The 13281-nt window shown below is 60.0% G+C and overlaps 1 protein-coding gene across 1 annotated transcript in view; it reads left to right on the plus strand.

Moving 5' to 3' along the window:
• The window catches only part of TMEM132C (transmembrane protein 132C), an 89112-nt gene that overhangs the window by 42679 nt on the left and 33152 nt on the right, over positions 1–13281 (plus strand). The window contains exon 2 of the mRNA XM_081123238.1: positions 3074–3962. Within this exon, the coding sequence (XP_080979364.1) occupies positions 3074–3962 (889 nt within the window). The remainder of the gene's footprint in view (positions 1–3073; positions 3963–13281) is intronic.

Below are 13281 nucleotides of genomic sequence, written 5' to 3' on the forward strand. Positions count from 1 at the left end.
CTTGTGTAAGTCACTTAACCTCTCTGGGGCTTCAGTCTCCTTATGTATCAGAGACAACAGGAGGACCTCGCACTAGGGCTGCTGAGAGCGTGACCTGGATGCGTGGGCGGCGGGACCTGGGCCCACGGGCGGCCCACGGTTGCCGGTCGGTGTCACCGTTACCATCCTCCCGCATCAGGAACGCAGGGTGTGTGAGGCTAAGCGGTCACCCTCCACTTAAGGGGTATTTTCTCCCCATCACTTTGGAACCCTCGCCCGTGACGCTCCACCCTCCCCGACGGCTCCACTTCAACGCCCTGTTTCGTAACGCGGGGTGTTCAAGGCTGTGCCAGGAAAGACAAAAAAACCCTTTCATCTTCGCACGTATTCTCCCTCTGTTTTGTTTACTCCACCATCAGGAAGGCATTTTCCGCCTCCGATCCCAAGACTTCTCATTAGTGTAATTGCGCCGAGCGCGGGTACATCGGAGCCGGACCACAGATGCGAACTCGCGGCCGACGAGGCTCCACGTGGGGGGCGAGGGGGGTGACTCGATGGGACGCGGAGGTTTTGTGTGTTTTTTTAAAAATTATCCGTAATTAGCAGGGAGGGTTACGTGGACCATATTAAAAATCAGCTCTTTGCCTGCAAGGAGAAAGAGCATTGCAGGGAACGGGAAGGCTGTTCCCTTTTATTGGCGTGAACGGAGCTAATGGGGCTCTCGGCGTCAATGTCCGGCTTCCTCGTAAGCAACGCCACCATCTGCGATAAATAAATGCCTCCCTCTGAAAAGACGGCGAAACGTCCTCCGGCCACGGGCTGGGCGAGCGGCAGGCGTGACTTCCTAAGGTCCGCGGGACGCGAGCTAACCCGCTTCTCCTGGCCGGTCAGGTTTTCGTTTGTTGGTTTCTTGTTGTTGGGTTTTTTTTTGGCTCTCATTTCGGAACAGTTTTGGGGGCGCAGTGTTTGCATCTGGGATCAGTGAGGCGAACCTGGGGTGGGATTCGCACTGAGCCCCCCTGAAGGGAGCTCCGAGGACGCTGTCGTCCGTGGGAGACGCGTGGTCCGTCTCCGGGGTCTCACCCCAAACCCGGCCCACCCTCCGCTCTTGTACGGCCCCCACACGAAGAATGGCTTCACTTTTTTTTTTTCTGTTCATTAATCTTGACCTGAGGATATTTTTTCCATTGATTTTTTAGAGAGAGTGGAAAACGGGAGAGAGAGAGACATCGGCTGGGCGCCTTCCGCTCCCGCCCTGACCTGGGCTGGGAATCGAACCTGCAACCCAGGTACGTGTCCCTACCCGGGACTTGAACCCGGGGCCCTTCGGTGTGCGGGCTGATGCTCCACCCGCTGAGCCACACCGGCCAGGGCCGGTGCCTGGTCATTTAAAGGAGAAATGTGCAAACGGCGCCCTGGGGCCTGAGCGGGGAGACGGGCCCTGCTCAGAAGGGCACTGGGATGAAGGTGTCCGTTTATCAAGCTGCCTTTGTGTCCAGACACGAGAGAGGATGGGGCACATTTAGCAGCGAGGGAGGCCTCCTGTGCCTGGCGAGCCTTCGTAAATCACCCACGCGGGGAGGGAAACCCCTCCGCACCCTGGGCCCGCGGCGTTGCCCCCGAGCCGAGGTGGCTCCAAGGGAAACACGATCGCGGTTCAGCGCAGGCCCGCGTGTCGCTCAGGGAGCCGAGGTGGGGACCCCAAGCACGAGGCCCAGCGTGCCCGGGAGCCGCGATACCGGACTTTTTGTTGAGTTCTGATTTTTTTTTTCACCTATTTTTTAAAAATTATTTTAAAAATTGATTTCAGAGAGGAAGGGAGAGAGAGAGACAGAAACATCCATGACGAGAGCCACTGACCGGCTGCCCCCTGCTGGGGATCAAGGAGCCCGCAACCCGGGCATGTGCCCCGACCGCAATCGAACCCTGACCTCCTGGGTCCTAGGTCGATGCTCAACCGCTGAGCTGCGCCGGCCGGGCCAGGGACGCTTAGTTTTATCTTATCGCAATGAAGGGGAAAGCGGAACCTAGTCTTTCCACCAAGGTACCTGCTGGGCATCTGCTGCTGACCCCATTCAGGGTAAACTCTGGCCCCGGTGCCCCTTCCTAGCCCGACTCCCCCGCCGCACACAGCCGGGCACAAGCCTTCTCCCCACTGACCCTTTGCTCAGACCCCCCCCGAATCCTTCCCCGTCTGTCCGCCCTCCCTGGCCTGCCCCGTCCTTCCCCTCGCGGCCCTGAGAGCCCTAAGGCTCCATCGCGGTCGACGCCCCAAAGTGGGGGTCGGGATGGCCGCGACTCGTCACCCCGGCTGAGGCCTCGCTCGGCGACAGGGGACGTCTCCTGGGCCCCTTATCTCAGAATCTCACAGACCCAATTTCCGGCGGTGGCTCCGCAGTCGGGCTCCCGGGCGAACGGCTGATACCGTGAGGGCACCGTGTCCCCGCCGCTGACAGAAGACGGATCCGCGGGAAGGGAGCCGGCCCATGAGCCTGCTGTCAGCCGGTGGCCGATCGAAAGGGGCAGCTGTCAGCCGACGCCCGACCCCTCTCCCGTGGCCGTAGGAAACCAAAATTGGACTTTTCCAGATCAATAAAAATTACTCAACGATCCTGTCTCTCGGGGAGACGCAGAGCGAGCGAGCGGGCGGGGGAGCCAGGCGGAGCGGGTGGGTATTCGTCAGGGCCCAGCGTCCCCGCGGCCACAAACGGCCTCCTTGTCGCCAGGAGATAAAGTGTCAGGAAAGAAACGCGACCGAGGCTGGTAACAGGGCCTCTGCTTCCTTCGTCTGCAGGACCCGGGCTCCCAGGGATGTGAGATGGGTTCAGGTGCCACCAGCGGTGCTGTGGGGGTGCAGGAGGGGCCCCGCGCGGCCCAGGGGAGCCGTTCCCGGGGGCACCCACGGTGGGGGTGGCAGGCGCCTGGGCCGGGTAGAGTCGCCTGCTGGCTGGTTCCAGAGGACCACGGACACTCCAGCCAAGTGGACTTCAGACTGTCCACCTCTGGTGTCTGCGTCGCTCGGGGACCTTCGGGCTTCGGAGGAGCCCGGCCGTCATCTCATTTCTCTCTCGCTTTCTCTCCCCACCCCCTGCAGTGATCGAGGGCCGCGGGGTCGCCGACGCCATCCAGAGGCCCTCCTCGCCGCCCCCCTACCTGCCCGTGACCTTCCGGGTCCTCCGAGCCGAGACCTCCTTCTTCCTGCGGGAGGCCCACCCCGACCCCGCGCACAACTCCAGCCTGCGGTCCCGCGTGGGGCACTTCTTCACCCGCCGAGCCCCGAGGCCCCCGCTCCTCAATGCCACCTACGGGCCTTTCTCTGCGGAGAAGGTGGTGCCTCCGGACCCCACGCTCACCTCGAACTCTCTGGGCCCGGCCGAGAAGTTCGGTTTCGACTGGAGGCTGAAGGCGCACGTCCTGCGGGACAGGATCTTCGCGGGCCGGCCGGCCGTGCAGGTGCTGTTCCACGCCGTGGGCCGCGACTGGGCCGAGCGCCCCGGCGAGCGGCTGCCCTGCCTGCGCGTGTTCGCCTTCAGGGAGACGCGGGAGGTGCGCGGCGGCTGCCGGCTGCGGGGCGCGCTGGGGCTGTGCGTGGCCGAGCTGCGGCTGCCGCCGGGCTGGTTCGGCGCCCCCGCGGCGGTGGCGGGGCGCAGGCAGGCGGCGGCCCCGGCCGAGGGCAGCGCCGTGGAGCTTTACTACACCGTGCACCCCGGGGACGGGCGCGGGGACTGCGCCGACGGGGACCCCAGGAAGGGCAATGCCATCCGCCCGGGGCGGGGCGGCCCGGAGGACTCCACGTCCCACCTGCGCAGGATCGGCGCCGTGGGCCTCTACCGGGCCCAGGACAGCGGCGACCGGCTCAGCGAGCTGCGCCTGGACGGCAACGTGGCCATCTGGCTGCCCTCCCGGCCGGCCAAACAGGGGGAGGTGGTCACCGCCTACGTCACCGTGGCCGGCAACTCCACCCTGGACCTCTTCATCCTGAGGTAGGTGCCCGGCTGCCCCAGGGAGGCTTGGCTGCCGCCGGGTGGGAGACGGGGGTGGGTGCTTGAGGGCAAATATTCAGGAAGCGGCGATTTTCCCGACCTTCGGGGCCCCTCCCGCGTCACGTGGAGCCAGACGGCTCCCCTGCCCTCGCCTTTTGCCTGTGTCGGGGGTGGGGAAGAGGGCAGAAAGGGGCCCAAGGTCGCGAGACGAGGTCCGTCTCTCCCTTTCTGCCCTGAACCGCCATCGGACTCGGAGAGCGCTGAGTTTTTCTGCAGCTCTGAGTTCTTCGGTGCAGACACGGTTTGCGGGATCGAGAGCCCGGGGTCAGGGGGTCCAAAAAAGGGCACCTTGCTCTGGGGGTCTGTGAAAAAAGCCGGGGAGAGCACCCTCTACCGTAGTCGGCGGTGGGGTTGAGGACTGCCCGGCGGCGGTGGCGGGGAAAGCCCCAGCTCGTGAGCGCGGTTTGGCCGCGATGAAAGGAACCAGCCTGACGGAAAGTGTTTCAGCCGTTTTTCTGTCGGTGTGGCTCAGCAGTTAGAGCTGCAGCCCACAATGGAGGGTCTCGGGTTCAATTCCCTCTCAAGGGCACGTACCTGGGGTGCAAGTTAGATTCCCGGCCCCGGTCGAGGCGCATGCAGGAGGCAACCGGTCGATGCCTCCCCCCCCCTCTAAAAATCAATGAAAAAAATACCCCCAGGTGAAGAGTCACGGCAAACAAACAAACAAACAAACAAAACCATCGCTTAGCACCTGGCTTGGGGCCTGGTGCCCTGAAGATGAGTTTTGTTGAACCTGCATAGTATTGTCAACACTAACGCACTTTATTGAAGAATCTGCTTTTCTGTTTTCTCTCTAAAAATCAGAAGGTCTGAAAAATTAAGCCCAGGTTTCTACTCCGATCGTTCGGAGCCAATGTGCGGCTGCTGGGGGGGGGGGGCACTTTGTTCTCTGCTCCCTCTCAGCCCCCCACCCCCCACCCCCCACCAGGACCTTCCCGGCTACTGACACCCTCTCCGGACCCCTGGAGGCGTTTCCCGTCCAGCCCTGTGCTGGGGGTGCCGTCGCTGTGGACCTCAGTCCTCGGCTTCACCCCGTTAATCGTGTTAACCTGTTCCTCTGCCAGAAACGGTCCAGATAGCCGCTCATTAGCCTGGGCCCCGGGTCTGTTTACAGTTTATTAGGACGCCGGCTCCGTCTGGACTGTCGCCAGGACGAAACCGCAGGCTCGTCTGCCTGATGCTATCTCCATCCCCTTGCGAGGCGGGAACGGCGGCCCCTGGGACGGAGGGTGAGAGACGCCGTCTTATCGGGCTGGGCTCTGCGCGTGTCACTTTGCACCCATCCGAGCACCAGATAAGCCCAGCATCTCGGGAACAGCAGCGACTCTGCTCCGGGCTCAGGGCGCGGCTTCCCGGCCCAGGCGCCGGAAGGTTCCTCGTGGAAACTCTTTGCAGGGAGACCAAGGGTCGGAGGCCGGCCGGACATGCAGGTGGACGATTCTTTCTGCAGGTGTGGTCGCCGTGCCCCTGGCCACGTACCTGACTTTAGTTACCACCAGGACACCCACCTTTTATTTTACTAACCATCCTTTATGTTAATATGCATGAGAACATTATAATTAGCTTATGGAACAGCAGGCGCCCCACCTAAGACCTAAAGCTAAATAGCTGAAGAGACCAGACTGGATCCATTTCCGGAAAAACACGGCGACACATAATGAATGTGATGGTTGATTCTCAGGGGCAGCGCATGTGGCAACATCAGTGTGGAAATAGCTGGAAATTGAAGAAATGCTGCCCGGCCAGCGTGGCTCAGTGGTGGAGCGTCGACCCGGGATCCAGGAGGTCAGGGTTCGATTCCCGGTCAGGGCACAGGCCCAGGTGCAGGCTCCTCGATCCCCAGCAGGGGGCGAGCAAGAGGCGGCCGGTCAGTGACTCTCATCATTGATGTTTCTCTCTCTCGCCCTCTCCTTTCCCCTCTGAAATCAATAAAAACATTTTAAAAAAGAGGTAGATTTACTTTAAAAACCCACACAGAAATAAATGCTGCTGTGGACGCCGGTACACTTTGTGCCCCGATTATTGTCAATTTTTTTTTTTAACAGAAGCACATGCCCCCAACACATAAAACCTGGCCCTTCCACCCTTCGTGCCGCGGAGCGAGCTCCCTTTCTGTTCCCCTTGTTTCATTTGGCTCCTCTTGTTTTCATTTGGACGGCAGCCGAAATCATGAATATTCATGACCCTGTTGAACAAGATTTTTATTGAAAACAAAAATGGATCTGAAGTTTCCCATTTGCAGCTCTCTGGTCGGCCAGTGAAAGAGCCATTGAAACATCCGTATCGGAGACGTTGGTTCCTCGCCATTTACTTTTTTGCTGAGAATGTCGATTTTTGGCTACTGAGGTGTTCTCCCTTTTTGGGGGAAAAAAAAACACACAAAACCACACAACACAAAACCCACCATCTTTTAAAAAGTATTATATTTATACAGTTCTGTTTTCTCTCCGTGAGCGCCAGAGGAAGACAGGATATGGTGATTAATGAGAAGAAGGTGATTTTTTTTTTTTTTCTGGCTGCCCTGAGTGAGAATAAAAAATTAAAAAATTAAAAAAAAAAAACAGGCTTGAAATCAAGGCTAAACGTGGGCCTTTGACGCCTCTCGAGCTCCCTGCACCTCCTGGTTCCTAGAAAATTGATCCTTGGCCCCCCCCCCCGTTTTAATTTCTGTGAGTGTCCCCACCCCGGCTCCCGTCCCGGAAGGAGGGGGCTGCGTGTTTCGGGAGCCTGATTAATCAGGCGGTTTTCTTCCTCGATGTCCCGGCAGTTCGGGGCCACGCATTTGTCATCAGACCTATTGTTACTTGGCAGAAAATAAATACAGCATCCAAAATGTATCGCGCTGCCCAGCGAGATGTGAAGGCGCCTCACGCTGGGTCTGTGCAAACAGTATTGATTTATGGGCAAGGGCTCCCCCGGGACGGTGCTCATAGCCCAGCGCGCCTGTTCCTGACGGGGGGGGGGGGGGAGTTAGAGGCTCTGCAGCCCCAGGGCGTTAACGGGCCCATCCGCCTGCCTGGTTGATATTGATGAAGCACCTACTAAGTGCAGCCCCTACGTACGGAGCAAAGCGGACGGAAGACCGTTCCGAGGGCACCTCCAGACGGGAAAACACAGTAACGTGGCCGGACGGCCGGTGCCTGCAAAGAACAGAAACGAACACGAAAATTCCTCTCTCCCGAGGGTTCCTCGACGTGTCTTATATCCGGAGATGATTCGCAAAAGGGAAGGGGGACAGCCCTGGCCGGTGTGGCTCAGCGGTTAGAGCCTCGGTGGTGGACTGAAGGGTCCCGGGTTTGATTCCGGTCAAGGGCACGCAGCTGGGTGGCAGGTTCCGTCCCCGGCCCCCGGTCGGAGCGCGTGCGGGAGGCAACCCGTGGACGCGTCTCTCTCCCATGGATGTTTCTCTCGCTCTCGCTCTCCCCCACGCTCTCTAAAAAGCAGTGGGAAAATATCCCGGGGCCAGGATAAAAAGAGAAAACCCCACCCACCCGGGAGTAGCCGCCTGTGTGCTGCGAGCGTCACTCACCGATTTGGAGAGAAAAGCCTCCCGCGTAACTTTACGCCCCTGCACCAGCAGGAAATTCATGTTCCTAAGAAAAATAAAGCGCCAGCTCGTCGCGTCTCGTGTGGACGTGATGGGGCTTCTGAGATGAGGGCGGTGCCGGCTCGGGCTGGCGCCCAGGTGCCCGGGCTGGATCAGCTCATGTCGTAACGAGGAGGGTACCCCGAGGCGGGTGGTCCCCGGGCCGCGAGCCAGCGGGGCCGCGTGTTGTTTGCCCCTTGTTGTCAGTCTGTGGGCTGCCCGGCAGGGGCCCGGTTACCCCGCCGAGCGCGCGTTAGGTCTCCCCAGAGAAGCGGGCGTGGGCGAGGGGACGGGACCGGACAGGACAGGATGCCCACACGGAGTCCTCGCCTGCACGGCCTCCGATCGGCTGCCTTAGGGACCAGTCTCTGCTGGCCCCACCTGCAAAAATACACGTGCACCTGTCCATGTGTCCGTCTGTCCATTCACAGATTCACTAACCGTGATGTGAGCCCGTCAGGCGTTGGTCCTTGCCCTCCTGGGGCTGGCAGGCCAAGGACGAGAGGGGGGGGCCTCGTGGTCACCAGGGTGGGAGTGCTGCCGACGGTCAGGTGTGCAGAGTGGACAAGGGGTGGCTCGGCGGCAATGGGGGGGCCTGACTGTGCAGAGGGTCCCAGCCGGGCAGGGTGACCTGCCAGGCGCTGGTGCCGCTAGTGGGTGCAGGGGGAGCAGGGCCGGGTGCACCTGCTCAGCTGAGCACTTGGCCAGCAGGCGGGGGTGTTACTGGTGCAGAGAGAGCAGCTCAGATGAAGGGCCGGCCTTGGGGAGACCAGGAGGATGGCCAGCTGCGGGCAGCACCCCTCGCTGTGCGAGTCGCCCTGGGCAGAGCTGTGACACTCGGCGAACTCCCCCGAAACGCCAGCGGGGGAGGCGCCTCCGAGCAAGTAGGTCAGCGCATCCCGCCCCTGACAGCCGCGCAGGGCCACACGCACACGCGCTCCACGGGCGCTGGGCCGGGGGGGTCACGGCCGCATTTCCATCCTCAGTTTCGCCTTCAGCTGTGTATTGAAAAAAAACAGCTTTGTTTATTTCTCCATCTCTAAACACTTATGATTCTTAAAGAAAAAATAAATAAATCACGTGGCAAATGAGCAGAGGCTCACTTCTGCCCTCTTTCTTGTGTTTTTTTTTTAAATGTATCTTTATTGCCGAAAGCGTTACAGATGCCCCCCTTTTCCCCCCATCGATCCCCTCCCTCCCGCTCCCCCCCAGGCCTCATGCACACGGTTGTGTGTGTCCATGGGTTTTGCATGTAAGCTCTTTGGTTAATCCCCCCCCCCCCCCCGCCTTCCCCCTGAGATTGGTCAGTCTGTCCCAGGCCCCCGTGTCTCTGGCTCTAAGGTTGCACTGGAAATCGAAATGGTTAATCAGAATCATATCCAATGTCCTGGTCGGCAACCGTGAAAATGCATCGGGGGTGGGGGGTGCCACTCAAGCGCTTCTATGCACAGGGCAGCCCCCACAGCAAAGCCCCCACCCGAGGTCAGCAGCGCCCAGGTGGACAAACACCGCAGAGGTCGGGCTCCAATGCTCCCTTTCCCGCCACCAGGTGGAATCCCAACCGTGGGCCTGTGACAGGGACGGACGGCTGGGCGCCGTCCCCGGCCCCTCCTCCTCACTTTGATTTCCACCCGCGTGTCGTTTTATAGCAGCCGTATGTCGTGTTTATGGCTCCTAATCTTCAAGGTCAGACTCTGAGGTGTCGTGGCAAAAAAATGATGGCCTGTCCCCTGAGGCGCCGACATTCCTCTCCCTGTTGAGGAGACGGAGGTGCCCCCGCTGTAGGTTGGTGTCACTTTGGAAACGGGGAGACAGGATAATTTGAGGAGACGCAGTCAGAAAGCGGTGGCTGTCCGCCCCGCGACGTCTCGGCCTGGGGTGGAGCCCGACTGGCGTCTGGACACACGTCCGCTCGTTTCACTCTCCGAGGTCTTGTGTCAAAGCAGCTGCTGTGAACGTCCCTGTCACCTGCTTTTTTGGTTAATCCTCATGCAAGGATATGTTTTCCATTGCTTTTTAGAGAGAGTGGAAGGGAGAGACAGAGAGACAGAGAGACAGAGAGACATCAATGTCAGAGAGACAGAGACAGAGAGACAGAGACAGAGACATCAATGTCAGAGAGACAGAGAGACAGAGACAGAGACATCAATGTGAGAGACAGAGAGACAGAGAGACAGAGAGACATCAGTGTCAGAGAGACAGAGAGACAGAGACATCAATGTGAGAGAGACAGAGACAGAGAGACAGACAGAGAGACATCAATGTCAGAGAGACAGAGAGACAGAGACAGAGACATCAATGTGAGAGACAGAGAGACAGACATCAATGTGAAAGAGACAGAGAGACAGAGAGACATCAATGTCAGAGAGACATCAATGTGAGAGACAGAGAGACAGACATCAATGTGAAAGAGACAGAGACAGAGAGACAGAGAGACAGAGAGACATCAATATGAGAGACAGAGAGACAGAGAGACAGAGAGACATCAATGTGAGAGGCAGAGAGACATCAATGTGAGAGACAGAGACATCAATGTGAGAGACAGAGACAGAGAGACATCAGTGTGAGAGACAGAGACATCAATGTGAGAGACAGAGACAGCAATGTGAGAGACAGAGACAGAGAGACATCAATGTCAGAGAGACAGAGAGACAGAGACAGAGACATCAATGTGAGAGAGACAGAGAGACATCAATGTGAGAGATAGAGAGACAGAGAGACATCAATGTCAGAGAGACAGAGAGACAGAGAGACATCAATGTGAGAGAGACACATTGACTGGTTGCCTCCCGCAGGTGCCCTGACCAGGGCCGGGGATTGAACCTGCAACCCTTGGCTGGGAATCGAACCCGAGACCCTCCAGTGTGTGGGCCGACACCCTACCCACCGACCCACACCGGCCAGGGCAGTTTTCTCCGCTTCGCCTTTGGCGCCTGGGTGACATCGTCTGACTTGGGGAAGCGACGGTCCTACTTGGACATTCATTCCCGTCTTCACGTCGCCAGGCCGGGCACCGCGTGGAGCGAGGCGGGATCTGGGGAAACCTCGTATTTCTCCAGCATAAGAAAAGTCATTAACGGGAACACGGGGAGCCGGACGCTGAGCTAAATCGGGTGGAAACTGACCCGACGGGGCCCTACAGGCCTGACGGGGAGAGCCGTCCGCACCCACACGAGGCTCCTGCCTCTCAAACGTCCGCCCGAGTGGATTTTCCAGGTTCCCGCCTCACGGATGCCGTGGGTCCATCCGTAGGACTTTAAAAGGCTTCCTCCTGCTGGAAGAACTGTTTCCTTGACAACAGTCCTCCCCTCCTTCTCCGTGTCCTGCTGTCTCTGAAGAAACAGTGACACGGGACACTGTGGGCGGGAGATGTGGACGGGGGGGGCGGCTGGTGCTTGGGGACTCCGGGGACAGCTCCGGCTGCCGTTATATCTCCCCGTCGACGTAGCGAGGACCCGGCCCTGGCGGAGACGCACAGCACCTGCGAAATAATTGCAGAGTCTCGAGGATGTATTTTTAGGCTCCGTACCTGCGCGGGCGGGAGCTCACACAGTTCAGTGACTTTCCTGCTGCTCCGAGCGTGAGATCAAAAGAGAAACAATGTCGGGGAGTCAGAGCGCTCCCCGGGTTGTGAATTTCTACTGCAGCCTAGAAAGTCACCGCCTCACCCGGCTAACAGCAGCGACGAAGAAGAGCGGACGGGGCGAGGGTCCTGGGTTCGGTTCCCGGTCAAGGGCACGTACCTGGGCTGTGGGCCCGGCTCCCAGCAGGGGGCGTGTGGGAGCAGCGGTGGGTGTTTCTCTCTCCCTCTCCCTTCCTCTCTCTGAAATCAATAAAAACATATTTTTTAAAAATAAAATACAACGGAAAGATATTTCCTTTCCATTAAAAAAAAAAAGACAAAAGGCAGAGGGAAGACGAATTCTTTCTCTCTTCCTGAGCCGGGACGGTCACCTTCTCCTGCCCTTGGCCTCCCCTGCTCCGGGTCCTCTGGTTTTCGGGCTCCAGGAACGATGCCGGCGCCTCCACTGGGCCTTTGGACCAGGCTGACCTTTCCCCCGGCTCCCCTGGTTCTCCAGCTTCGGGACAGCAGCCCTGGGGCGTTCTCAGCCCCGTCACCCACGGGACAGTCCCCATGAGGAATGTCCTCTCGCACATTTGCGTAGATCCTCTCGGTTCTGCTTCTCCGGAGACCCCTGCGAGTTCACCGTGGGCGGAGTACCCTTCGGACGTAATAGACCCACCCGCTGTGTTCCCGCCACCCGACGGCCCGCCCGGCGAACAGAAAGCCGCCTCCGCAGAACTTCCCCCGGGCTCCGCTCTCCCGGGTGCTTCCCGCGGCTCGGTCCCACTTACCAGGCCCGGGGGCTTGGAGAAGGCGCGTCGACCATCGCGAGCCGGAGCAATAGCTTTCATTCTTTCCCTCCCGCGTTGTCGAAAGGTGGACGGTCAATGCGGCTCCTTGTCCAGGTTCTGGGCCACGACAGCGTGGAGCGGGAATGCTCCCCGTGGCCTCCCGGGGCCTCGCTCCTCACGCTCTCCCCAGGGGGGGGAATCGCGTCTTCTGGAGGCAGCGAGGAAAGGGGAGGCCGCCCGGCCCCCGGCCTGGCCGAGCTTCTCGCTCTGCGGCAGCTGCTGCGGTCAGAGGGGTGTGTGCGCTTGTTTGTTCGGAGGTTCATCGTATTCTCCTGTAACAGCTCCGACGGACAGATGGACAGACAGACCGACAGACAGAGGCGGTCCAGTCCTGCTGGCCCGATGGGCCCCGGATTAACTTGAAACGTTTGCTTCCTCGCTTCCCCCCCAGTCGGTCTGTGCTGGTTTCTGATACTAACGAGCACGGCGATTCCCAGCCACGCGGGCGCCTCGGCCCCAGGCGCCCTCCTGCTCCGGTGTCACCCGCAGGCAGCCCTCGCCGTGCCTGAGACAAGGCCGTGCACTGGGCGGGAAGGCGATAATGGGATTTTAGGGTCCAGAGAGAGAGGGAGGAGACTGAGGCCCTGGCAGCTCCGCCCGGGTGTCTGCGGCCTGTTTCTTTTCATAAGATCAGCCCGTGCCCGGGGCTTCGCCGCTCAGGGGCTCCTTGGAAGGATGGGGCCCCCGTGAGCTCCGCTCCCTCGCGTGCCTGTGAGAGGCCCCAGGACCCTCCGGGAGGCGTCTCTGGAAAACCTGCGTCTCCAACGGATGTGACGGAGAGGAGGGGCCGAGCGTCTCTCCAAGGCGGCTTTGCGGGGTGCCCGCCGGCCGGTCACGCCAAGTAATCAGATTCTTTAAAGTTTCTACGTTTGAAAAGGCGCGACGCACCCTCCCGCCGATCAATCCGTCGGGAGTGAGCGGCCTCCCCAGGAAGCCAGGGTGGAGTCGGCTTTCTTGGGACCCAACGGTTGATGCAAAGCTCGGCGTCGCCCGGGAGGGACGCCTTCCCCAGACGCCAGGGGCACGAAGCTGCCCCACAAGCTCAGCCTCGAAGCCCAGGATGTACCCACGTGCCAGGGGCCTCGGGAGCACGTGGCACCGAGTTGCAGGGAGGGACGCCGGGGGGAAAGCGTGGCTAAGCCACGGCCTTTCTCTCATCGGAACCCACGTCTCACGCGGAGGGCGCCGAAGCCCAGCCCTGCCCTCCAGGGCCTTGGCGGATAAAGCCTGTGATTTCCCGGCCGCTGCGTTTATTTG

This window comes from Miniopterus schreibersii (genome assembly GCF_964146895.1).
Source record: "Miniopterus schreibersii genome assembly, chromosome: 20".
NCBI classification, from domain to species: Eukaryota; Metazoa; Chordata; class Mammalia; order Chiroptera; family Miniopteridae; genus Miniopterus; species Miniopterus schreibersii.